At 42.5% G+C, this 27,688-nt stretch overlaps 1 protein-coding gene across 2 annotated transcripts in view; it reads right to left on the bottom strand.

Annotated features, from left to right (window-relative positions):
- APPL2 (adaptor protein, phosphotyrosine interacting with PH domain and leucine zipper 2) overlaps positions 1 to 27,688 on the bottom strand; it is a 56,780-nt gene that overhangs the window by 11,360 nt on the left and 17,732 nt on the right. For both annotated transcript variants that reach the window (XM_054032911.1, XM_054032920.1), the window contains exons 3-10: positions 22,760 to 22,819; positions 22,271 to 22,342; positions 16,430 to 16,517; positions 13,454 to 13,495; positions 13,286 to 13,344; positions 11,577 to 11,723; positions 8,629 to 8,711; positions 1,119 to 1,277 (exon numbers count right to left, since the gene is read on the bottom strand). In XM_054032911.1, the coding sequence (XP_053888886.1) occupies positions 1,119 to 1,277; positions 8,629 to 8,711; positions 11,577 to 11,723; positions 13,286 to 13,344; positions 13,454 to 13,495; positions 16,430 to 16,517; positions 22,271 to 22,342; positions 22,760 to 22,819 (710 nt within the window). The remainder of the gene's footprint in view (positions 1 to 1,118; positions 1,278 to 8,628; positions 8,712 to 11,576; positions 11,724 to 13,285; positions 13,345 to 13,453; positions 13,496 to 16,429; positions 16,518 to 22,270; positions 22,343 to 22,759; positions 22,820 to 27,688) is intronic.

Genomic DNA, 27,688 nt, shown 5'->3' with positions numbered 1-27,688 from the left:
CTCTGCAGAAGTAAAATGCTGCTTTTAACCATCGTAATTTAAATGAAACAAGTACAGAAACATTTTCCTTACCTTGTCAAATTTTTTTTTTTTTAATTTTTTTCATTTAACAGTACTGTACTGGCCTTTTTTGTTTTGTTTTGTTTTGTTCCTGCTGCTGCCTGATTGCAAACTTCCAGTTCCAAATGAGGTGTGTGGTTGACCAGTCAGTTCATAACTCTGAGGTTCTACTGTACTTCTCAGTGATCAGGAGCAGCAGAAATTTCAACACAAATGGGCATAAATTTTGAAAAGTTACACTTCTACAAGGAGACTCTTATATTGAAAGTGCATTCTTCTATGGAGTCATTTACACGATGCTGTAACCCATCTCTTACACTGCTGTTAAACCGTAACATTTGTAATCCAGTTAACTAGCAAAAACTGTTCAAATTAAATGGAAACTGACTTTTAAGTTATTTCAAAAACACAATAATCAGACCCCATCCACCTCTGCTCCTCTCCTCTTCCATATCCATAACTCCTGCTGAAGTCAATGGGTTACTAAAAGAAACTCTGCAGGATTGAGCTCTAGTGGGGTACATGTTCAACGCTATGGACCTGGTTTCTCTGTACCACTCTGATGGTATAAAGGGAAATTTGTGGTGAAAGCCCTAAAATCCAAAATCTAGCTCCTCCTTGTAAGCAGTATTGCATTTTCATTAGCCCATAAAAAAGAGAACATCCTGATCCCAGTCTCAGAGGCTCCAATGAGCTGCAGACCTCAATCCAACATGACATTTTATTTTTAGACACTCAAACGCACGAATTCAGGCCTTGTAGGTGAATTCAGGTAGAGGGAAAACCAATTAGTCACAAAGAGGAAGACTTTCAAAAGCCCATAAAATGTCTTAGGCTCCTAAATCCCATTTTCTAAGGTGATTTAGGAACTGAAAGGTAAAATTTTCAAAAGTGCCTAAATGATTTAGGAGTCTTAATCCCACTGATTTTCAATGAGATTTGGCCCTGAAATCACTTAGGCGCTTTTGAAAATTTTACTCAAAGAATCTTCATGGTAGAAATAATGCAGAAATCAACCACCAGTCACACAGACAAACACGGTGGACTATCTTTCTTACTTTCTAAGATTAAGGTAGCCAGCCTTCTGAATAAGGTTTCTGTTGATTGCTGGTGAGGTGACATCAGAATCGGGGGTGTAAACAGACTCATTAACTGAAAGCAAGTCCTGCTGGGATACTCTCATGGCGTCAGCTTCAGCATCCAACTCTCCCTGTATGCTGGAAAAAATCAAACCCGTTTTACTGTCAGTCAGTTAACCAGGGACACACAACGTATTGTATGCTACTGTGGCACAGCTGGATTAAATGCACAAAAGGTGTTTACACACAGTTCCCTGCTGGTTTGGAGTAGTGGAAAGAGAAAGTGATTTTTACATGGATTTAAATAGGAAAAATAGTTATAAGAATACACATGAAAGGATCTCTATGAGCACTTGGTCAATGAATACAGGAAGGAAGGAAGGAATGGAGAAAGAGATGAAGATTAAGGAATTGCTCCCAGTAAATTAATCTGGGATTACAGAAACAAGATGTACCTGCAAAGGAGACATTGAAAACTTGTGTAACACAAGTAAGGCTGTGTTTTTAATTTGGTAGCGACAGTATCGCCAGGTTCTTCACTTGGTGTTTGTCCTGAAATTCTGGTGTTTAAGAACGTGTGTGCTTGGCAGCTAGTTTCCTGTAGGCATGCTGTACAAACACATTTACTGTATTTCTACGAAAACAGCATTTACTGTGAACATATTTCAAACAGTACTGTGTTTTTTCTTGGAAGGAGTACTGTTTGCACCAAGGATGGCAGTTTTCTTCCCCGAACATTATAAAGGAGAGTGATACGGAGAGAGGAGATATGAAAATGACCAAAAAGCATGATATGATGGCAGGATTATTTTCTGTTTGTCACAGGAACAGCCAAGAAAGGGGCCCCATTGTGGTAGGCACTGCACAAACACAGCGTAGTACACGGTCCGGGCCCCAGAGAAGTTATAATCTAAATAGAGATGACAGGCACAGGGTGGGGGAAGGGGTGGAATACACAAGCAGATCAAGCAATGTGATAGCGGCAAACAGCATGTTAGTTCCCTTATTTTGGGGATGGGGGGGGTTGAGTGAGCAGTTTAGTTAGAAGGGGATAAGCTACATGGAAAGAAAAGGGAAGGGGCTGAGGGGAACAGGGCAGGATAGTGGAGTGAAGCGGAGGTGAAGAGACTGTGAGGAATGTGAAATGCTAAACATGAACCGTGAAAATCAGGCTGGGTTGCTTTGTTTTTCTGAGACACAAACAAAGCTTCAAGCAGCCAAACAGCATTGTGCATATGCGTTGTGATTGAAGCTGAGCAAACAGATGCAGTCATTAATACTAAATCGGTATGTTCCTAGTAATGTTCCTGCTGGGCTTTATAATAATGTGTCTTGGCTTTCGTAGAACTGGTTTGGTTATTTCTGAGAACTGCGTGATTAACTGGAGTTCCTGTCACTGAACCACTGATTAGTTGATCAGAGCCTTTCAACAGTGTGCTACCCACTTTCAGAAATGCTCTGGTGGCAGTTGTCAGCATACAGAAGGGCAGCAGAGTCCTCCCATCAGTCACATGGGCCTGGACTCAAAGGGCCAGATTTTTCACCCTTATTCAAACTGAGTTGACTTCCATGATTTACTCACCTGAGTGTTATTCCATGTGAGTATGGTTTGCAGAATCTGACCCAATCTGAAGCTGCCACAACTGTCTTATCTACAAAGGGCTTGGAGGAACAATACAAGGAATTGCTACTTAAGGAAACACAAGTGATTTGGGGCTAAAACTCAGGTTCCCTTTTTTAGTAGGGGCTCACAAAACCTCTTACAAATAGACTTTTTTTTTTAAAAAATCACTGTAAACAGGAGGGGTAGAGTGGGCTCAAACATTCCCCTGCATTACTGGAAACCCTAACCCCGCCGTACTGGTTAATGCATGAAAACCAGAAAGTGACAGACTAAACAAAAGTCTGAGCATTCTAGATTCATTGTTCAATATTAAAGAAATGGAAAAAGGGAATTTGGTAGCATAAATCTTGAGAAGTATGTTAGACTTTAAAAATTCTTTCTATTGTAACACTGTTATCGGAAACACCAGTAAGATTTTTTTTTTTAATTTCTATTTTCCTCTTGACAGTGTCCCTTCCATTGCAGTGAAGTCAAGTCTTTCACTTTTGTAACAAGTTTAAAATAATAAAATCTTCCACCTAGACATGATTTAGAAAGCAGACATGGTTAGAATTAAACAAGCAGAACCCAAATCTGTCTTCACATCCCTGCGTAACTCCCATTGTGGTGAATGGTAACTGCAAAAGGGTCTCAAAGTACAGAATTCAACCTGGAAAAATAAAAATACACGGATACAGCAACAGACACACTACAGTGCTGTACAAACATGGATCCAGTCTCTCACTATTATGCATTTTCAGCTTTGGAGTAAATTCACATTCATCGATGCTGCCTGTACTAATGTGAAAAGAGAGCTAAGAGGTCTGTGTCATCGAACGCTAGCAGACTACCTCTATACTGTCTTTTTAGTCCTAATGCTTGAGCCAATCAGAAGGCAACATTAACTGATTTCCGTGACCTGATGGACCAATCAGACATACTATTAGACTTTAAGTCCTGCTTCTGCAATGCCTCCATTAGCAGCTCATATTTGGCCAGGCATCCCTCCTGCCCAAAGAGCCATTCTAGGCTCAGTGAGAAAGCGATTGTGGGTCTGTATGCCCTTCTGTGTGGTGCCGGCCATTTTGAAAAAGCCTTAAAGACTGACAGGGTAAGTTTGATGATATTCTTCCCCAGTTATAAAAATAGTGGTTAGCTAAAAGTGAGACACGATGGACGCGATCCCCAGGTGCACCGCAACAGCGTTCGGCTCATCTGGGGAGAAGGGGAACATAGGTGACTTTACGCCACCTTCCTGCACCCTCTGATTCCTGATGCTGGGGTCTGCCAGCCCTATTCTGCTGAGAATTCCCCTAGTACAGGCTAATCCTCAGAGGATCAAAGCAGCAGCTGGGGATGATGTTCTAACCACGGTGTCGTTCTAAAATAATGAACAAGGAAGGTCACTGTTTTCAGAATAGGAAAGAAGAAAGCAGTTTAATATTAAGACCAAGGTATATTATGGAGCACTATTAATAACATTCAGGGTCAAAACGGTACCTATTTAAGCCTGTCTTCTAAGAAAAATGAACAAAGAGGATCCCTTATAATAGGGTTGGTTGCTAAAATGGGACTTTCAATCCTTTGTGGCCTTCTGATGTTTTGGTAGCTGTTGCTGGGGACATGGGAATCTGTAAACACCAAGCCGACTTCTGAGCTGCGGAGGCCATCAAATGGAAAAAGGAGGTATAGCTATACCTGACCTATGCAGCTGTTACTCTGATTGTCCTAACAAGTAAAGGGGTGAGAGCAAGTTCTACAGCTAATAGAATTATGAACCCGGAATTACAGAGGAGGGTCCCAAGACTTGTGACATTTCACTCCCCCTAGAGCAAGACAGTGGCTAGATGTAACGAAGAAAAAGTTCTTCCTTTTTTCAGCAATGGAAAGCGGTTTTCAAAACATAGGCTGAAGATATTAGACCGAATAGTCAGCCTTCTGTATCTGAAAAGGTGCCTCACAAGGACAATATGCTAGAAGACATTCCCCTCCTTTCAAAAAAACTATAACAGCACAAAACATCGGATTTTTCTACTCACTTTTCCAAGCCCTCCAGGAGTTACTGACTGCACCCAATAGATGGCAAGGAGAGGCAAGAGAAGGAGGTATCAAATAGTTCTGTCACTTAGCTTACAAAAAGAGAATCATCTGGACCTGCACATATAATTTATGCTTATTGCAATGTTTGGACTTCTGCTGGCTGGGATTCCTTCACAGCTTGTGTGTGAAACCTCGGAATGTGTGAGGCAGCAGGAGCGCCTTTAGTGCCTCCAAGACATAACAAATACTCAAAGTAACCCTACAGCCCATAGGAAATATGGCACCCATAGAGCTGGCAACTGCCTACCTGAGCCAGACAGCAAGCTGCTTCAACTGCATTTGGGGCCAGTTCTTCCATTACTGAGACCACAACCCTACCCTTGATCTGCTGCTTGGGAGACTAAACGTTATAGCTCCTGTAGTTGCTGCTGTTCTTTTGAGGGTCAGAGCAGTGATCGTAACCTGGATGAAGAACATTGCATTTTAGTCCAGGTTAGGCAGGATCTGACTGACTAAAGGCATATTCATTCTTACATAGCGTTATAGCTCTGCTCTGCAATGGCTCATTTCCAGGACTCCCCAACTTTGAAAAGCCCCACTCCCGGAAAAATAAAACCAACTGTGTTCCCTTCAATCCCATGATGTGAGGTTAAAGGCTGATCAATAGATTTGAATTTTAACTAAGTCAGATTGTATTTTAAAATGTGTCAGCTTTTTAGTGTAAGGAACGACAGTCAATATTGGATAGGAGACGCTTGAGTACATTATTTAAATTATATTTAAACATGAAATAGAACATTACTTTCTATGTTTAGAACAGTGTTACTTAGTGATTTTTTTTAACGGTAGTGATATTTAACACGGATATTTTTCCTCTAACAAAACCTCTCATATATGGAGTTTATGTGGGGCCTCAGGCTGGGCTTCCTTTCAGTGGGGCTCTGCTGGGCTCCTGGGGCTTGTCTCCTCTCTAATTGCAGGGTGGGTTGGGAAGGAAAGGCTGGCATCTCCTAAGCCCATCCACTTGTGGCACCAAAAAATATGGATCACTCGGAGGATGTATGATGATTCCTTTCTTTTTTTATAGGCTTTGGTCACTGAAATAGTTAACAGTGTTGCTATTTAAAAGTGTCATCATCTGCATCTTGGTAACTCATTGAGATAAATAGTGCTATTCATGCCTCTTCAAGATACTGTTTCAGTCTTGCTGCAAACTCACGCAGACACCACTGCACTGGTTACGCTTGGGTTGTTTTTTCAAGCTTCTATTCACAATCACAACAGCTACAGACTTTTTGTTTTTAAAAGAAAGCTGAGACTCTGGAGCACAAGTGAGAGTCCCATCTGCCTCCAGCTAGTCCTTTGTGCTTCCTCACAGGAGTGTCCACTGGCAGTAGCGTAGCTGGGGGGAGGATCAGGAGAGCGGCTTCTCCCCTGAGCACTCACTCGGCGCTTCCCAGCACGTCCGGGTCTTCGGCGGCACTCACTTCGGGCTCCACTGCGTGCATCTTGTGGCGGCTCCTGCGGCCGGTGCTTCTCCTGCCCCCCCCGCCCTCGCTTTGTGGCGGCCGGGTGATGCTCCTCCCTGTGCCTGCTGTGGGGCACCTGCTACCTTGCGGCTCCAGCTGCACTTGGCTGAGGACTAATCCAGTGCGGGTTTCCCACAGCAGTTGCTCCGGGTCTTCGGCGGCAATTCGGCGGTGGGTAATTCGGTGTGGCGGGTTCTTCAGTCTCTGGTGGCAAGACTTGGGTTTTTCTTTTTTTTTTTTTTTTTCCTTTTTTTTTTCCTTTGCTGCTTCGCAGCGGGTGGTGCCTTTTTTTATGTGTTCACTCCCCCTGCTCTTAGAACCTGGCTACACCACTGTCCACTGGACTTTATACTCTATAACATGTTTCTATGGTCTTAACTAGAGTGTGAACAGTGCTCTGTATAGACAAATCTACTGTATATAGACAAAACATTCTGGCATCTCATAAATAGAAGGTACATGCTATTTCTGGGGAGTTTAAAAAATGAACTTTAGCCCACATGAATGATTTGAACCATAGGGAGGGATCTTTGTAAGGACTGTTTAATGTGGAAAGGATAAAAGTAAGTCAAAGTCGGAAAAAGGTATATAAAATAAGGAACAGTTTAGTGAAAGCCAGTCACATGCTTTTACATGCCTTTTCAAACAGTCCAGAAACAAGACGGGCGCTCGTTGGAAGTTAGAAGGCAGCAAAATTGAAGCTGAAAAAGAAAATACTTTTGTGCAAACTGTAAAGGGAACTCACTGTTGTGGGATTTTATTAAAGAGAATGGCTTAGCGAAACTGAAAAATAATTAGACACTTCTATGAACAAGAATGGCAGCTGCAGTTACGTGACTGTGGATAAAATTATGACTATCAAACTTATGTCCTGAAGCATGAGGATTGATTGCCAGCTGGGATCAGGAACAAATTTTCCAATCTTGGTATAGTATAAAACAGTTGGGCAAGTGCATTGGAGGGGGTTTTATCCCTTCCTTTGAACCAGCTGGCATTAGTCACTATCACATTCAAGATACCAGAGTACATGAACCATTGATCAATTCTGGTATGGCAACTCCTTTCTAGTACATATTCCAGGTTATTTATGACCTTTGCTCTCACATGAATTTATATTTAGAAGGCCACCAAGCCCAGAAGAGGCAGGGATTTGGATATGCCTTTGTTAAAAAACTGGAACCCTTATTTGCTTTTTACAATTTAGTGTCCCACCTAAAAGTCTGTTTAGTGCTTTATCTAATCTGTCCCAGTTAGAATGTAAGATTTAAAATGTTTTCAGGACTGCCTATAAATTTGGATTTCACTGTCAAGTTCTCGTCTAATGAGCATTAATGATAAGGAAACCAATTTCCATCTCCATTAGAAATGCAAGGAAAAACAAATGTTTGCCAAATGCAGAAGGACAAAATTGGGAAAATATTCAGTAAGGGCCTGATCCAAAGCACACTGAACTCAACAGAAAGACACCCATCAATTTCAATGTAGATTCTAAGCTAGCTAGGGCAAGGATTGTCTTTCTTCTATGTTTGTTCAGTACCCAGCATAATGGGGCCCCAATCCTGAGTTTGGGCACTACCATAATATTAATATTCATTAATACTAAATAGGCTTTACATCAGGCCCTAAACTATTAGAAAACAGAAATCAAACAATCAGATTATATAAAACAATGCTATTAAAATGGTTAGGGGTTTTTTTTGGCTTAGACTACACTTTTCCCCATTTAAAAGTTTTTCAGTGACATCACATACAGCACAAGCTTTTCAAACACAGGTGCTCAACTCCCGAATTTCTGTGCTCATGAAGGGAATTAGGTGTTTATTTACCCTCTTTATGCTCCTAAATGCTGATTTGTGTGTCCAAAGATGGGGTTTTGGATGTCCTTTAAAGGTACCCAGATTTAAAAAATTGGGCGTATGGTCTTATTTAATGTACAGTATTTGGGCTTTATTCCAAAGATCCTCAATTGCCATTGGAAAAAAAAAAATCTCTGGCTCTGCTATGCACGTATTCTCTGCAATGCAGATAGTACATTCCTTTTATACATACACACACACACACACACACACACACCTCCCTACCCATCTGTTCTTTCACACAGTGAAGTGCAAATGAAATAAAAAAAAATCAATAAACTCTGTTAGTCTGAGCCCAACCCTGCAGCCGTCTGGTGGAACTCCTCTCCTGAGTAAGGACTGCAGGACTGGGCCCTGTGTGGGGCAAGCCCCATCCAGGCATGGAAGGACGTTAGTAATCTTGCTTGAATTTAACACAAATAAATACAGAAAACCAAACTGAAACCTAGGTGTTGTGTTACCTTTGAACCATGTTTGAAACTGATGATAAAAAGCTGTCCATTCTTTTGGAAAACATCTCTGCTCCCTTCTTAAAAAAGTTAATCTGAAAAATATAATAAGGGTATTCTGGAAATTATCTAAGAAAGGTTTGTCAATCAAAAAATGGATGGTGGGGAAGGTGCCAAGCATGATCCTGTGGTGACTCATGTCACAGACTGCCATTCAAATCTAAGACATTATTGAAACACCAACCTCTCCTGTCCCACCTCTTCCCCCCAAACATGAAGGGTAGTGACCACACTGACAGTCAAATTACTAATATTAACACTATTAACTGGCCTAAAGAACCATGTCACCCCTCTTCCATCCTCCAGATTTGTCAGCATTGTGCAGAACCTAGTTATGTGGCAGTACGCACTACTGTGCCCCATACTGCTGCGTAAGCTGGGGCCAGGATTTTCCCCTTAATTATGCTTATTAGGCCAGGTCTACATTAGAGACATCTGCTGGCACAGCTATGTCAGTCAGGGGTGTAAAGACGTGTATCCATGGCCAACATAGCTGTGGCAGCAAAAGCCCCTACTGCACCTGTAGTTATACCAATAAACCTGTGCTTTTACCGGTATAGCAGGGGGAGAGGAGCGGGGCTGGCAGTTTTGCTCGTATAAGCTGTGTCCATACTAGGAGTGCTTTGCTGGTATAGGATACCCATATAGCTACACCACCAAAGTACTCCTAGTGTTGACCTGGCCTGAGATGATCCTCCCTAGCATCTGTGCTCTTAATCTGCGTAACCAGATGACTGCTATGGAAGAAATGGATAGGGGGCGAGGAAAACAAACCCTACTCATTCTGACCGACTACCCTTCCCAAGAAGAGTTCAGTGAGGCTATTTTAGTTAGTGGCTCTTGAGTTAGATGGAAACCGATAAAACCGAGTGTTAATTCATTATTAAAGAATCAAACACTGTTCATGCATTAACTATTGGTTCATATTAGATCCCATATCTTATCTTACTGCCATCTCCATGCACAGGAAGAAGCAGCTACAGCATATAGACACTAACAGTTGCTCCTCCCACCAAATTATTTCCAATATGCTAAGCCTCATACTCATCCTCTCTTTGGAAACATGAAACACAAGGCGCGCACATTTTAGCTGATCGATTAATATGGACAACTTACAGTACAAAGACAGATAGGCACTTTACAGCTTCTTATGTATGAATAGGAGTTGGCTTCGGGCTGGCTTGACACTTTGCATTCTCACAGTAACAAGGCATTACCGTATAGGGCATCCAAAGTCCACGATTCCAGCTTGGCACTTTGTTTGCATACAAGCAGATAAATGGGAATGCCTTGTGTTACTCTGCAGAGAGGCCTCAGTGGTTAAAGTAGATTGAAACAGGAAGGGAAGCGCTTGCTGCACCAGCCCGGGAGGGGGAACTGTGAGAAAGCACTACTCACTCTAGACAGGAGGAGGGAGCATCATTTGATTTTAGCTGGGGGAAAATCAGTGCAGTCTTCCCCTGCTGCGATTGACACCTGTGCCAAGAGGGAGTAAACTCCCTCTACTGGTGTAAGTGGACAGAGAATTCTTATGTTACACAACTTTTGCACAGGTGGAGATGATTATGCAAAGCACAGGAGAGTTAAGAAACAGACTCACTCTATTTTTGTCCCAAGTGGAAGTATGAAGCAACAGAAATCTCATGCAAAGGCCTGTTCTCATGCGATTTCCAGCAGTTTTGCAGACTAAAGCAGCGCGGATAATTTGCAGAGAAGGCCCTGAACTACTTGACTTTTATGTGGTTTCCCCCTCACTAGATAATACTGCATAGACCAGTGGTCCCCGAACTTTTTACCTCGCAACCTCCCCTTACTCCTGTCTGCACCCCCACCCCCTCCAGAGCCATGACCAGGAGCAGGCATGTGGCTCCAGGAGGGAGGGAGGGAGGGATGCGGACACGGGTAAAGGGGCCAAGGCTGGAGCCATAGCTGGGGGCAGGGATGGAGCCTCAGCCACGGGCCAAGGCCAGCAGCCGGGGCCAGGAGTGGAGATGGGTGGCACTTCCTCCCCGCCCCCCATGGGGGCTGGCCCAGGCCCCAGCCATGCCTCGCCCCAAGGGTGTGCCCCACAGGTTGGGAACCTCTGGCATAGACTTATTATTTACACTCAGTAGTTTCAGGTCCTAGTTCTCATTTACATTAAGGACCCTTTACATCATTCTGGCAGTGTAAATGGAACTTAAAATAGAGTGCTCAAAGTGCTGTACAAATATTAATCAATTAATCCTCCCAACACTCCTGGGCAGTAGGTTTTTAGTATTACTGCCACATATTATGGACTTGGAAACCAAGGAAGAGACTTGGCCAAAGCCACACAGCAAATCACTGGCTGAGCAAGGATTAGTATATAGGATTTCCAAGTGCACAATCCACTTGACTACACTCTCTCTCCTATTCTCCAACACATGCTCCAGTTCCTGTTCACACAAGACTCACCAGCATGCTGACTATCTCATGCTGGGAAGTAAACTGTCACACAGGTGAGCTTATAAAAGCACAAAGTGAACAATGACAAATTTTGTTGTGATGACAGTTTAGTGTCCATACCATTCAGCCTACTATGTGCTGATTTTGCTTTTGTGTGTGTGTTTTTAAAGTAGTATCTTTATGAATAACTAAATGTCCAACTATCTGACCATAAATAAAGTACAACTTGAGTAAGGCCTTGCAAAATTTGGTTCAATATGCACATTGTTTGAATAGAGAGAGGAAATATACAGGTTCACACAGAAAGAATAAAAATGCCAGCACAACATTTTAACAGAAAACATTTTGAATAAGGTTTTCCCTATTTTCATGTGTCAGCTGCCACAACTCCTTCTATGCCAAAATGTCTTTCATATCCCAGAGACATGTTCCTTTAAGTGACACTTCCACTATCCTGGCTTTACTGTACATACCTGTCCTTGGGTGTATCCTAGCATAGGTTCCATCATTGCAATTCTCTTCCTGTACTGCAGAGCATTCAGGGCACAGTAATACTGTAATGATGAAAGATGCTGCTTCCTCCTTGCATTTGCCACCTCCTTTACTACTTCCGTCTTTAGCTGAATAAAAATTTGGGCAGAATTTAAAACTGACAGTCATGCAATGCACAATCATGTTATGGATATATCCAGATCATTTACTGATTATTTTAATGTCATCATTAAATATTTATTTTTCATTATGGGAAACAATATCTCCATGACAAGATAAAAACAAGCATTAGAAGTAAAACAAAACAATTAATATAGGCTCTACCTGGCAACATATTTAACTGCCTCTCTAACTTTACTTGATGTATGCAGTGTAGTTATAGCTGTGTCGGTCCCAAGGTTTTAGGGAGACAAGGGGGTTGTGGTAATATATTTTATTGGACTGACTTCTGTTAGTGAAAAAGAGAAACTTCCAAGGACCTGAAGAAGAGCTCTGTGTGGCTCGAAAGCGTGTCTCTCTCACCAACAGAAGTTTCACCTCATCTCTCTTCAAGCATATGAGCAGCTCTCTGGGCTATAAATAGCACAAGTACTGCATATTTTAAATTGTAAGCATCAGGTTATGACTTTGGTTACATCAGCGCAAGTCTGGAGTAATTTCATTGTAGCAGAGATCAGAACCTGGTCCTATGTGTGTGTAATTCATAGAACAAGTAATTCTGGGCACAAGTCACGATCTGCTGCATCTCCAAGCACATACTTCCGATACAGGAGCTAAACACTGCATTCTGATCTGCAATGCAGATCCCTTAAATCATCTTCTGATCTTTCTAAAAGTGTAAAGCCCCCCTATTGGCCCAATCTTACGTTCTTTGCACACTTTGTACTGAGTGGGAGGCTTGGGTGTGCAAAAAATGCAGGATCAGTCCCATTGACATCACATTCATTTGCTGTAGGTGGAATGAGACTCAATATCCAAAGACCTGCCAGGCACACTGAAGAGGAGAATGTAGTCCTTCAAGCACAGCAGATATATGGCATTATTACATCACTTCAGGTACAAACACCCTGCATCAATAATCCTCTAGTACGGTGGTCTCCAAACTTTTTTGATCGTGCACTCCTATCAGTAAAATTATTTTGAGCACACCCCCCCGCCGCGCCGGCTCTACCAAAAAAAAAAAAAAGCTCCTCCCGCTGCGCACCCCCAAGGATCCTCTTGTGCACCCCACTTTGGACACCACTGCTTTAGTACAGCATCCTCCCTTTAGCAGGTTGGCAGACAGATGGGTTTTACAGCAGGAGGCCTATAAAAATCTTTGTATTCATTTTGGATTTCTTCTGTCATGAAGAAGTCATCCTTACAGTTCCCCTTGCTGCTTTATGGCCTCAAATTCAACTAAACACTTAAGCACGCATGTGTGACACAGAGGCTGTCTCACAGTCCTGGGTGCCCCGAGAAGCAGCACAACATGCCTTACTTGGAACATATAAATAGTTCCTTCAAGTTAGGCACATGCTTCAGTACCTCTCTCAACTGAGGCCTAAAAGCTTTGTTGCTGACTCAAAAGGCAATCACTCGGAGTCTTGAGCTACTGTGGATTCAATCCACAAAACCCAGAAGTCTGTACATTTGCCAATGCTGTAGTTAAAAATGAATAAGAACCAAACTATAAAAGACTTTTGTTTACCTTTTCATTTTCTCTTCTTTTTGGTAATCGGCTATACTTTGCCATGGAGAGATCATGTTCTAAAAACAAGAAGCATTTTCAGCATCATGGCATGGGTATATACACAACATGTCTCCTGTGACATAATTAGTGCATGCCATTAGAAACAAACAAAAGTATAAAACATACCATTGCTAGCAAGGCCGAAAAGATCCTTTAAAGTGCTTACTTCTGAAATAAAAAAAGTCAACACTTCAGAATGAAGAGAGCTATATACATTGCTCATTCAAGCAGAATCACAACAAAACTAAATCCCTTTATAGGTACTTGAAGGACAGTTGCCTACGTCATTTTACTCCTACAAACAGAAATGTGTAATTTATGTTCATGTCTTGAAAATAATACATGAAGAGCAGCACTTACAAAATATTTGCAATGAGCCGCTGGCATCTCCTATGCCCCCAGTTTGTTTCATCCATTTGGGGCTTGTCTTAAATTATAAACACCTCAAGGTAAGCACAAATGAGTTCCCAATCCTAACAGGGCCTTTGGGGGGGGGAGGGGGGTCATCTGCAATATAAATAATTTCCACCCTCATGCTCTGCTGTGCTTTACATTACTATTCACTTTACCGATCCACTTCCCTCCTTACTGCAAGAAATACTTCTCTTCCTCCAATGTACCACTTGGTCACATGATGCTCCACTGCCAGGCCCCTGCTGGGACCTCAGGAAAGGAAGCATGGAAGGAAGCACCTGTACACGCAGGTAGGTAAGATTTAGATAAACCTGCTTTACTGTACAAGCTCTGACAATGGAAAAAGATCCCGTATGTACAGGTTAATTTATACAAGGAACCTGCAGGCTACTTTGTCCATTACCAAAGAGAAGCTGTCCTTTGCCTAAAAAAATCTGCTGTTTTGAACAACATATTGCCAGTGCTTAAATGACACATAGAAAGCTGTGTGCCCACCAGTGACTGCCACAGCATATGAACTAGGGCCCTGATCCTGTAACTGGATCAGACCTACTTGGGCAGACCTTTGTGCCTTTGCAAAGCCACAGTAACATCAATGTGGATGCGACTGCTGGGTTGGGGCCAATATTAAGGATATTCGGCAAAATGTTCTGATTGGGGTGAGGAAAGGTAGCTAAGTAAATAAGCTGTTTTTCAAAGGTGCTGCTCTCACTGCCCCCTCCCTGTGCACCGTAACTTGCATTAATCTCTTCAGTAAGAATACCCAGGAGGAAATTGTGAAAGGCTTAGAGAGAAATTGCAGGATTTGTGTTCTTCACCAAGGTACCATGTGCTCACATAGACCAAAACTGTGCTGTAGCTCAATGCCCCAACAGTGTCTGCGTTCCTCTAGTGCAAGAAGTGGGAATTCTGAGGCAGCTTCAAATAAACTAGTACATGAAGGTTTTTATTGCATCCAATATGAAAAATAAGGCTGTAAGTAGACAACTGCTTGTACTATTATTATTATTAGTAGTAGTAGTTAATTTTATCCTACACCAAATTTTCAGTGGGCTACAGATTTCTGTACTGAAAATGCATAACTGCTCTCGGGAAGCAAGAGATTTTGGCAGCCTGACAGGTAATAGATGGGACTCTGGCATCTACAGAACAGGGAGAAAGTTTGGGTTCTTGACACCTCTGGGGCTTTAGATAGTGGGGATGAGATATATCTCCTTGCCCTCTCCCCTCCTATGAACAAGGGCAGAGGTCATTTGAAATTTTGGGTGCAAATTACACACACACACACACACACACACACACACACAAAGAGCTGAAGAGAGACAGGAGCTTTCTGAGGGGCTGGCCCAAGACTACGGAATGAACTCCCCCAGGAACTAAAGACCATCACAAACCTCACCATCTTCTGCTCCAAGTGCAAGGTGCCTTTCTTTTACCTTCCCTTCTCTGACTCACACACAATGCTATATGTTTGTATGTGTTAATTAAAAACAAGACACACTGCTGTGCATACACACTTTTCCCCCTGGGAAAAGGATGAGAACAAACATGTGACAGATATTAGTCATGTTGCCTAATGCACTACTGAAAGGCACTCAGATACTATGATGAATACATAGAAGAGTAGAATAGAAAAATGTAACTCCTTAAGCTCCAGCCCTGCAAACACTTACGTACATGTTTAACTGTAAGCATATGAGTGGTCTCACTGAAATCACGTGAGCAAAGTTAAGCAGATATGAAAGCATCTGCAGGACAAAGATCTTGGTATTTGGACATTATGTGCCTCTTGTTTTGACACCTACCACAGAACTATTATAAACAACATGCATTTGTCACAGGCCCATTCATAGTCTTAACTGCTCTATAGTGATGTATGGAAATTAAACAAGCTGAAAATCATAATTTCTCCAAAGCATGTTTTCTTTCACAATTATACTGCAGTTGTTTTCTCTTCCAATAAAACCAGTTCAAACAAATGTAGGCACCTAAATGCCTTCTGAGGTGAGCTGAGCATGGGAACTATTTATTATTATTTAAAGTTGAGATACAGTCAATAAAATCTTATGCGTCTCTTGCATGTGCTGATTAGACTCTCTCTGAACTTGCACAGCAACCTGCTTTCAAAATTATTCCAAATATTTGCACTATTTTGTTTTGTAAGCAAGGAATTTCCAATTTTGTGCCATCGTGCCATCTGGATCTTTCCATGGGTGGCACAGAGTTAAAAAGGTTGATCTGCCTAAACAGGGGAAAAACAGGTATGCTTTGTAGTCAGAAAAATCCTGCCCCTGTTTTTCAAACCCAGTTTTCTCACAGTAGGGTTAATATTACCTCTCCTTTCAGATGTTCACAAGCCTGGAGCACCACTGCATTCCTCCAGCTTTATGCAAGTATGACACCACCGAATTCAATTAAGTCACATTGGTATAAAAACAGATCACACGGTGGAGAATGTGGCCTTGTATTTTGAAACAGGTAGCACGTGTGCTGGACTTCTACAAATTTATGTCTGACCAAAAATGCTCAGTCTAGCAGCAAGTAAGAAAAGATCAGATTTTTCTGGCAATTAATACAAAACCAAGTTTCTTAATGACAAATTGATAAACAGTCAACAGCTTACAACAAAATGTGTCAGGCACCAAAAGTTATGAGTTGATAGCAATTTGGAATCTAACCAAAACTTACCTGTAAGATCTTTTTCTCGAAATTGTATGATCGGGAGAACCATTGTGTCCGCAAGCTGTTTTGCCAGCTCAGAATGGAGAATGTTAAGCTGAAAGAGAGAGAAATGATTGAAAATACTGCATTGTGCACAGAGTACTACAGACACACAGTCATCAGCCCGTGAGCCATATAGGCCTCTGTCTACAATGTAGTTGTAGCCGTGTCAGTCCAAGGATCTGAGAGAGACAAGGTGGATGAGGTAAATAAATATTTATTATTACTACAACTACATTGCATACAACAATGGAAGGTATCAAATTTAGCCATCTGAAATGGAAACTCCACAACATGAAGAAAAAGCATCCCCAGAGGTCTCATGTTCTATAACCGCATGATCACTACATACAACTGCAAATATGCTGAACAGCTCTGCAGACAGACTTCAGAGAAACTGAGGCACCATTTACTGCACTTCACATGCCCCAGAAGGGACCACCTCAAATGAGAAATCATCACAGGCTCCCACATACTGGAGTTTAAAAAAAAAAAAACAGTACAGACGTCCCCCGGGTTACGCAAACCCGACTTACGCAAATCCGCACTTATGGAAAAAGTTCCGTAAGCTAGAAATAGGAGGGTTGTGGGGGTTTTTTTTTTTTTTGGGGGGGGGGGGGGGGAAGGGAGAGGAGGTACATAATGGTTGGGGATAGGTTTCCGACTTACGCAAAATTTGAGTTATGCAAGGCGTTCCGGAACGCAACGTTTGCGTAAGTCCGGGAGCGTCTGTAAAGTTACTTGGAAATCATGCAAGAAATCCAAAACAACTATAAAAACAAACAAACAAACAAACAACTGATGAAAGCCACCCAACACAACAACAACAAGTGGAACCAACTACAAGTACTCCACAACCACCGAACACCACAGCACCAGTATCCACCAAGTAGACACTGCACGACACCCAAACAGCATCAGTTTATCAAGACTAACCCTCACTGGAGCTGCATGATCTGTGCTCTAAGGGACTGAACTTCTGCCCTACCTCAGAACCTGATACCATACTTGTGGAGAACTAGAAGAATTCTTCCACCCGTCTCCACCTCAAATAATTCTTTCACCAGAATGACGACACCACTCACAATTACCATGTCCCCACAACAGAAGTTGGTCCAATAAAAGGTATTACCTCACCCACCTTGTCTCTCCAGGTGTATTTAAAGCATTTGTGTTTACATTTCTCTTGGGATTTAAAAATTTCTCAGGGAACTAGCTATTGGGCCAAATAATGCCAGGCTTCGTGGTCGTATGATATTTCTGATCCCATATGGAGGGAATACCTCAGACAGACCAGGTGTCATTAATTTTTTATTATTATTAATAATTTTGACCTTATACCTGGTTACCTGGAGTATTAAAAACCCACCAAAAACAAACAAATACTGAGTCAACCCAAACAGCTCAAATAGTGTTTGGTTTTAAGCATTTTCCTCTGGAAACTGAATGCATTGCACTACTAAATATAATGCAAAATCAGTTGTCACTGAAGTCAATGGAAAGACTGCCACTGACCGTACTAGGAACTGGATCAGTTCTGTAGTCATCAACAATTTTAACAGCTTCAACAAAAATGACAGTGGTAAATGTCCAACAGTTCCTCAGGACCCCATAAATTAAGCTTGCTCAAGGAGAGGCTTTGAAGCAAAATGTTTACCGCCACACTATTTACTGTCTAAATACTGGTTTCTCACTTGGGCTGCACCTGGCACAGTACACCCACCTTGCACAAACAAAAAGAAAAATGTCCTTGAACATTAACTCAACTTAGTCTCAGGTCCAAATTAAATTGTAAAGAAGTGTTGTTCTTTATACTTTTAATGCTTTAATTTTTAAAAACTTCTCATTTTATCAATATTTTCTTATTTATTTGGATTGATTTTTCCCCTTTTTTGGTGCGGGGGAGGGAAATGGATTAAGGCCAATATTTAAAAAAAACAAAAAAGCAGCAGCAGCAAGTTAGACTTCTAAAAGCCACATTTAGGCACCTCTTGATTTTAATAAGTGCTGAGCTCCTATTAAGATCAATGGATCCTACACTCTTGATTCATGAAACTCTCTCTATTGAAGGCAATGGGAGTTTTGCCTGAGTATGGACTGCAAGATCAGGGAGAGAGTAATTTAATCACTGCTTAAATGAACACTGATTCTATACAATACGTCTTTCCCCCACTGTCATTTGGAGTGACTCCCAATGAAACTCAACAATGGTTGGGTAGCAGGTGTGTTGGTCATACGGTTCATAATCATCTCACTGTTACCTTGTGTTTTTTGTCTGTCTGTTGTACTTATCTGTTGTCTCATCTTATACTTAAGGGCTTGTCTACACGGCAAAGATTTTTCAGTGTATCTTTAGTTTTCTCGGCACAAACTGCCTTGCACCTACACATAAAAGTTCTTTTTTTGATTCATTCAGTAGCTATGTTTAACCCTTATTGGAAAAAACTTTCCCCTGTAGACAAACTCTTAGTCTATCAGCTCTTAGAAGCAGGGATTGTCTTTTTAGTCTGTGTTTGTACAATGCCTAGCACAGTGGGGCCACGATGTGTGACTAAAACCGCTAGGCTGCTACTACAATACGAATTAAAAATTCATAGTTATATTCTTTAATGCATGGAACGGGGTGGAGGGGCAGACTATGGAGGAGATAAATAGAACCATTCAATAACCAGTGCAAGTCCCTGAGCAGTGATCCAGGGAAAAGCCAAATAGGTAAGGAGGAGTGTCACAGTGTGTTACAGCTGCTACCACAACTCACACAACATAGCAGTGGCCACTGCTTCTGCACCCGAGTTCAGTGGGTTGGGTGAGAGGATACTATGCACTTCAATCCCCAAAGCTTGTTTACTCAAGATGTGCATGGTTGATGAGGATTTCAGCCTAAAAGCTTAATTTAATCCTTGCCTGATCTTTTTAAAGGATTCAAAGAGCATTTCAGTTCCTTCACACTTGAGCCTTTGAGTAGATTTCATTAGTAATTAGCCTCCATTAACCACGTTCTTTGTTAATGCTCTACACAACAGAGTCAGGACCATTTCCCACTGCTAGAGCTTCTCTTTCCTTTCATTCGTGTAAACTGAAATGTATTCACAATAGGAACCATTACAAATAAAGGATCCTATTCATAAATGCTTTACTCTCATGGCAAGTCTCTCCCTCCCTCTCCCCCCACCCCCAATTTCTGTAGGTATCTCTTTAAAATCCAGACCAGAATGTGATCCAGCACATAAAGACATGTGTTGTGGCATGTTGTTATATATGGATGGGGAAGTCCCTTTTTCCATGTCAATAGCAGCAGGGAGAGAGGGTCAGACTGGGCTCAGCTAGGACGTCCATGATCATGCTGGGGCTTGGCAAAAGGTTCCACAGATGAGACCAAAGATGTGATGTTCTATATACTGTCAGGGATTACTGAGACCCAGGATGCTACTTGTCTGGATCCCTAAACGTGGTTGCCCGGTAAGGCCAAGTTCTGCAAACTTGTTCTTCCTGTCAAGTCTGCAGAGGCAGGGAACCAGCTTGGAGGGGTTACGTGGCTGTAGAGCAGTCGTAACTGGGATTCAGTAAATTCCAGGGGCACAGCTGACAGGAGGCTGAGGAAAGGAAGGAGTGGGCAACTTAAGAGGAAAAGCCTAGATTCAACAAAATGGATTCTGTGCTCACAGCTAGCAAAGAGTAGGGCTTTGTTTGTACCTTGGAAGGGAGAAAACATTGATTTTTGACCTGTTTATACTCCAGTAAGAGGGAGCAATGCTTTGTGTGTGTTCCGAGAGAGCCTGTTACGTAACATTAACCATCAGTCCTTTTAAAGATCACCAGAAAGAAATGGCATGGCAGGAAGCAAGTAAGGGCTAAATTAATCTTTGGGGTAACTTTAAGTCAATGGAGTTACACCATGCTAATATTTGAGCTTATTTAACCAAGTTTTGTTATTCTGTCTAAATTAGGCCCCAATACAACCCATTGCCTTTTTACTTTAATGGCAAACAAAAGTTAAAAGTAAACAAACAGGTAGTAGCGTATTTCTGATTATACAAGCACAGACCCTGTGGAACCTAGAAGGGATGAGGTAAGACCAAAAAAACCACTCCAACACTGAGGTCATACAAGCACCTAGATACTCAGACCACCCGGGAAACATTATTTCATGCCCAGTGAGGCCATATTTAGAAAAACTCCCATTTCTTAGCAGTGACATGCACTGCCTGGAGAGAACAAAAGCATTGTGTACTCAATTCTGTAGCCTGATTTAAACCAACCCTCTTGCCATCAAACTCCTGCTGAATCCTACAGCATAAAATTCTGTGTCATCTTGTGGTGACTATTTGAAACTTCATTAACTGTTGCTTGTGATGCTCCTTTCCCCGGAAAATATGGGCACCGATTGCAGAGTTTAATGCTTAATAGTGTAAAGGCCTTTTCTATCAGAAGGAGGAGATCATAAACTAGCCCAATCCAGTTGATACTTGACCCATTTCAGAATCTCCCCTAATTCCCCTGCCTGTTTGGCAAAGCCCTTGCATTGAGGATGATGAATTGCAGGGGGGTGGAGGGGAGGGTGTGTGCTCAAAGAGGTTGAATGGCCCAGATTCACAAAGACCAGGACTTTCAATAGAAGTTATGAGTCTAAATACCTTTGTGGATTCTGAGCCAATATTCCCAGCACTCCCCTAGTAATACAAATTGGCACATTTCTTAAGGGATGCAATCTACTCCCCCTCACACATATGGGAGTGGGGTGCAGAGCTGGGACATTGCTCTCCCACAGGAGCGGTATGCTTCCACGGGAGCATCCCAGTAGCAGTTCTACACTCCCCTGGGCACTGGGGTTGCAACTCTGCCCAATCCTTACCTGGTGTAGAATAAGTATTAAATGAAAGAAGGAAAGTTAGCTTATTCATTAAGGAAATACATAGGTGTTGTAAAAACAGACCTCAATAGCATGTAGAAGGAAGGTCTTAAAAATAATGAGTTATAAGGCGAAATGGAATGAAGTAGGCAGGATGTCTGGTTCAAAGAATAACTAATGAAATAAGGGGAAGTTTCTAAAAGGAAGGCCTCTGACTGATAGGGATGACTACAGGCAATAAGAGAAAAAAAATTTCTCTTAAAAGGAGCCAACATGGACCTTCCCACCCCACCTACCAGTGTTATGTCCCATGTGAACACAGGTGCAACAAAAAAGCTGTTGGTCAGCAGGAAGGAGGGAACAAGGTAAGAAGAAAAGGCCTAGGGAAGAAAAGAGGTGGTATATCTTGTCTGGATTAAGACTGGAAATAAGGGTGAACTGTCTCCATTTGGTTTTTAGCTGCAGTCAGTAATTGGCAATGGCATCACTTGTTTGTTAAAGGGTATAAAAAGTGAACTCCTCAAGGGTTCATTGCTAATTCCTGACCATGCTGGAGTCAGCCAATATGGGTCTGAGCACTACTGGGATTAGCCTGTTTTATAAGCATTTGATCAAGATACTTACAATGTTTTGTTACTGTTTGGCTGTAGTAAATTGCTTATTATTTAGGCTTTTAAGGCATGTTTAGAGCAATTGTATCAGTACCATTTGGCCTTTGGATTTAATAAAGGAATTTATGGTTAAATTAGTGTTCGGTGATTTCCCTTATTAATATTTTCAAATATTATTAATAATTCCAAACACAAGGGTTATATAAAGGGAGTGGGATTTATTACTCCTTCCCTTCCATTACATGGTCGCACAAAGGCCAGGCAGAATTTAGCCTTTAGTTGTAGTCAGAGGAAAGTGGCTAAAGAGACAGAGAACATGATGATATTGCTATAGGCCATTTAAATTACCTCATCCACTACTTTTGAAAAGTAATGAAGGGTGGATATCACTTCTTCATCTCCTTTACCCAGGGCAAAATTCTGAAAATAAAAATATATATTGATACTGTAAGTTAACAAGGTCATTATACAGACAATATGTCGTACTACAAATATGCACTACTACTTTCATACATGCACTTTATATTTTAATTTCCTTGTCTAAAGGAATAACGTTTATCTGATTTATTTAATGGGAATGGTCGTACCAAGAATAGGCTGCTTTGCATCTTCATTAATTTACTAACAAACATTTTGGATGGGATTTTCAAAAATACTCAGCGCTGCTCCCACTGAAGTCAACAGGCGATTTCCCCCAATGGCTTCAATGGGACCCGAGTTAGGCCAATGATGAGCCATTTTGAAAATCCTACCCTTTGAATAGATTTTTCATATGCACCATCTAATCAGCTGAAGGTTGAGACTGTTACCCTTGCAAACATAGAATTTTAGACGTACCTGCTTTTCATATGCAAGAAGCTGCTTGGAAAGCTGTTGTGTGGCTAGACACATTTCATTCTACAAAACAAAAAGGAGAGTTTAGTAGAGGTAACCAAAAATATTTAGAATTACTGTTGTTACTACTTTATTATTTGGATAGTGGTAGTGTTTATAGGCCACAAACAGGACCAGGACCCTGGGGAATATACACACACTGCAAGTGACCTTCCCTGCCTCAAAGATTTCACAGTTTATGGGTATATCTACATTGCGATAAAAAAACCCACGGCACCAAGTCTTAGAGCCCGGGTCAGCTGTCTCAGGCTCGCGAGCCTGGGACTGTGGGGCTGCAAATAGCAGCGTAGATGTCTGGGCTCAGGTGAAGCCCGGGCTCTGAGATCCTATCACCTGTGGGGTCTCAGAGCCCAGGCTCCAGCCTGAGCCCAAACAGCTACACTGCAATTTTATAACCCTGCAGCCTGAGCTGCGCAAGCCCAAGTCAGCTGACCTGGGCCAGCCATGGCCATGCTGTGGGTCTTTTATTGCAGTGTAGATGTGCCGGGTGGCTCTGATTCTGCAATTACTCTAGCACATGCTTAACTCTGTGTACATGAAAAGTCCCAAAGCCCTCCACCAATTCATACGACCCGTGGCCAGTTGGTGTGAATGAGGCTTGGTCTACATTCGATTTCAGTATGAATTTAACTGATTGGTTAGAAGTATGATTTTTTTTACTGAAATAATTACATTGGTACACGGATGCAGTTATACTAGTTTAAAGGTGCCTTATATTAGTATAGCTTATTTGCCTAAATTCACTGGAATAAGCTGTGCCAATATACAGGTTATACCAGTTATACAGGTATCACTGCATCCACACTAGGGGGTTGTACTGATAGAACTATACAGGTTTCAAACTGTGGTAGCCGTACAAAGCTGTGTGTAGAGCAATGTTTAGAGCAATCCCAAACGGGCCAGTGGAACTATTAATATGCATCAATTTAAGTACACTCATAATGGATGGATTGCAGGACTGAGCCCAAATTCAAGAGTAAAAAGAATAGGCGGTTTGCTGACACATGGCTAGTCTGGGAGTAACTTTGCGACCAGGTACATTGAAAAGGTCACAAACTATGCCTGATGCTCCCCTTCCCACAGAATGCATTACACAGCAGCTTCTAAAGAAGTCACAAGTTATAACTTCCCACTTAAAATCTGCAATCCAGAGGAGGAACTAGTGGAAAGAAGTGGGGAGGAATAATGAGAAGGGATGGGAAAGTAGCCCCAGAACAGGTGAAATCAATCAATCTAAGCCAAAGAGGGGAACTGGTTTAGCCACTGAACCCTAAGGCCAATTTAAAGCACCACCATTATTTTGGCGCTACTAGCAATTTCTGGTCTGCAGTGCTCATGTTGCAGACTGAGGCCAGACACAAACTGCACCCCACAGTCTCAAGGATTTCTCTCCGTTACTCCTTCTCACTCACAGAGATTCTGTGTCTTTAGGTGGTAGGGTGGGAAAGGTGATTTAAAAGGGCCCAAAGGCCCCCAGCCATAGCACAGCAGGGCTAAGGCAGGCTTCCTGCCCGCCCTCGCTCCCCACCGCTCCTGGAAGCGGCCAGCACATCCCTGTGGCCCCTGGGGAGAGGGTCTCCACATACTGCTCACTCCCCAAGCGCCAACTCCGCAGATCCCATTGGCTGGGAACTGCGGCCAATGGGAGCTGTGGGGGTGGTGCCTGTGGGCAGCGGCACACCAAGACCCCTTGGCCCCCCGCATACGGGTTGCTGCCAGAGGGGTGCGTTGGTTGCTTTCGGAAGCCACCCGAGGTAAGCACAGACACACTGACCTCCTCCCGCACCCAAACTCCCACCCAGAGCCCGCACCTCCTCCCACACCCCAACCCCCTACCCCAGCCGAGCCCCCACGCACCCAAACTCCCTCCCAGAGCCTGCACCCAAACTCTCTCCCACAGCCTGAACCTCCTCCCGCATCCCCTCCCACACACAAACTCCCTGCCCCAGCCTGGTGAAAATGAGGGAGGGGGAGAGCGAGCAACGGAGGGAGGGGGGATGGAGTGAGCAGGGGTGGGGCCTCAGAGAAGGCACAGGACAGGGGTATGGTCCCAGGGAAGGGGTGGGGCAAGGGTATGTGGGTTTACGTGATTAGACAGTTGGCAACCCTACTGGGCAGGCATGTGAAAGCCCTGGCCATGCCGGAAGAGCGTGCCCAGCAGCTCGCTGGGCACCAGTCAGTACAGGCACAGCACCACCCAAATGTCAGGCAGACCGCGTTCACATGGGCACAGCGTGTGCATGCGTGGGGGCCCATTGACTGTTCTGCCCTGGGGCCCGGAATTGCTGTCTGGAGGTCAGTTAGGTTGCAAACCCTATCTCTCATGTGTTTGTACAGCACCAAGCACAAGAGGGTCCCAATCCCAACTGAGGCCTTAGAGTGTTACCAGAATATAAATATTTATTACTAATAACCATAATGTAGAAGTTTAGCTGAAAGACACTCTGAGCTAGTATTGGGGCTGTTCTCACATAGAAGATTTCAACAACAAATACTATTTAAATAGTCCTGAGAAAACAATGTAAAGCTCCTGCAACCCCATGTTGCTATTAGTATTGTGACAGCACCAACAGGTAAATGTGAAGATGCTGGGCTTGAAACACCCTCACACCTCTGCTATTTGCCCTCAGTGTCTTCCTCTGTGTATCAGAAACCTAGCGAGTGGGGGAAGGCCGGGGTAGGAAAGGAAGCAAGTTCTACTCTCAGCTAAAGCAGTAGAGTTAACCTACATTTATATCTGTGTAAATGAGAGCAGAATTTGGCTTGGGATATGTAAGAGGGAGACTAAAGATTCCAACAGCAGAAGCTTTGTCACTAGCCAGATAGGTCTTGTTTGTTTCACTGCCATAAAACTGGTGTAAAAAAATGGGGAATCAGGTCTTATATATTTGCCCTGGCTAGATCCCTCCTTTCTCCAATTATTAGTCCTCTGAATTATTTCTATTTTAGGAGTTCAGATTTTTTTTAAAAAATGAAAAAATAAAACCATAGCTTGTTTGTGTAAGTCAGAGCAGCCTCTACACTGCTCTAATTTACACCAATGGGCCAGAGCTAGAGCAGACGTACCATTAGAATCAGGGAGGCAGAACCTGCTCCCTGATGGTTTCCTCTGCCCTTCTGGGCAAGCACATCTTGGTATAGGACAGAATCTGAGTGAAAGACTCTAGAAACAGTCTTTGCATGGGCCTCTGCAGCATCTTAACTCCTCTGCAGAGTCACTGTTTGCAGGGGATGAGGAGTGGTAAAGTCATGTTCAGGCCATGGAAAAAACAAGGCCATATTCTGTCTAGCAGGGTATCTACATGAATGGCTGCAATGCAAGCATAAGACAGATGTTGGCTCTCCTAGTTCTGGCCCCCTTAGATCATGAAGATGGTTTTTCACAGGCCCTAAGCGATTGGAGCAGTGAGTGCAGAGAGCTGTTCTACGGCATAGCCAAGGGCTCGGGGCCTGGTACTTGAGTTAAATGGTGACTATTACATGACAAGGCAATGGCCGCCATATGCAGACCCCATAGAGAGTATTCATATTCTCGGCAGGAATAGAGAGAAAAGGTGGAGAGGGCTGAGATTTACCCTGGCAGAAAACAAGCACAAGATCTCCATTCACTGAAATATCACTGAAGCCAATAGACGGTGCTTTCAGTGGTGCATAGGCCTTAGGGCTGGCTATGTGCACTGAGGTGAGTGTCATTCTGTCAGAATACAGTGCACACTACTACCGCGTACATGTGAATCCATCTGGGGTTGCTAATGCTTAGTTATACACACACACACCTACCTCTCTCTACCTGCCAGATTGTGACCCTATTCTCAGTATAAAATTTTAATTATGTCATTTCCAAACAAACAGAAAACACTAGCACACAAATCAAGTTAATCAGACAGGTGTAAATACCGCCATATTACCCAGGGACAAGACACTCTGCTCAGCCTGTGGCAACATTGCTTAATTAAAAACACTTTTTTTGGGCAACTCCAGCTTAACCCTCCTCCAATTCGTTCTCAGTCAGGCTTCTCTCTGGCACTGTCTTGTGCCCCCTTCCTCTGTTGCCACCATTAATCAACTGAAGGGATTAAAAGTTGTTGTTTGCATTGCTTGTATTTACAGATCCATGAAGCCCTTGGAATCCATTCTAGCAGTTAATTCAATTCCATACATTTCCACCTGGAATACAGCAACATACTATTATCCTGAATTGGCTGAAAATAATGTGTTGATTAAGTTGAAGAACAAACATTATTTGTTTGTAAATGTACTTTTATCATTAAATAAACAACATTAGAAAAATCTCTTGGAAAACGGTGGCACGAAGCAAAATAAAGACTATTATAAATTTTTTTCCAACTGTTCAAATTACTCTCTGTCACAATACCCCACAGCTCCTTCTGAAATCTCAGAGTTAATCAAACGCTTCTGTAGTGGGAAAGTCAGTAAGGACAGATTACCGACTAGAAAACATATTGAAAGCCTGAGCAGTCTGATAAATCTAAGTGAGGGCAAAATTCATTTTCGTTAGTACTATACACACAAAATACATGTATTTTCATTAGCTGATTTTATAGCAGGGAAAAAATCCCCAGGGAAATCATGTACAAATGTTTATTGGGAGGAAGAGAGGACTGGACAGAAATCCGTTCTAATTAAGCAGTGACGACCCTGGATGAATTATTTCATTTAGTTTTGAGCTTAGCTACCAAGTGCTCAGAGCTGTAACGGAAAAAGTAAACAAAGATCTACCAGCATCAGATTACATGGCTGTGATAAAGAAGACAACGTAATGCATCTAAATCCTCTCTTTACCATATGTAAATGAAAAAGGGACTTTACTTGAAATGCGCTGTTTCAACACTTTAGTCAACTCTGGGTCTG

Source organism: Malaclemys terrapin, chromosome 1, assembly GCF_027887155.1.
Source record: "Malaclemys terrapin pileata isolate rMalTer1 chromosome 1, rMalTer1.hap1, whole genome shotgun sequence".
NCBI lineage: Eukaryota > Metazoa > Chordata > Testudines > Emydidae > Malaclemys > Malaclemys terrapin.
Note: the sequence above shows the minus strand (reverse complement) of the source record. Positions and strands in the feature narration are given on the sequence as shown.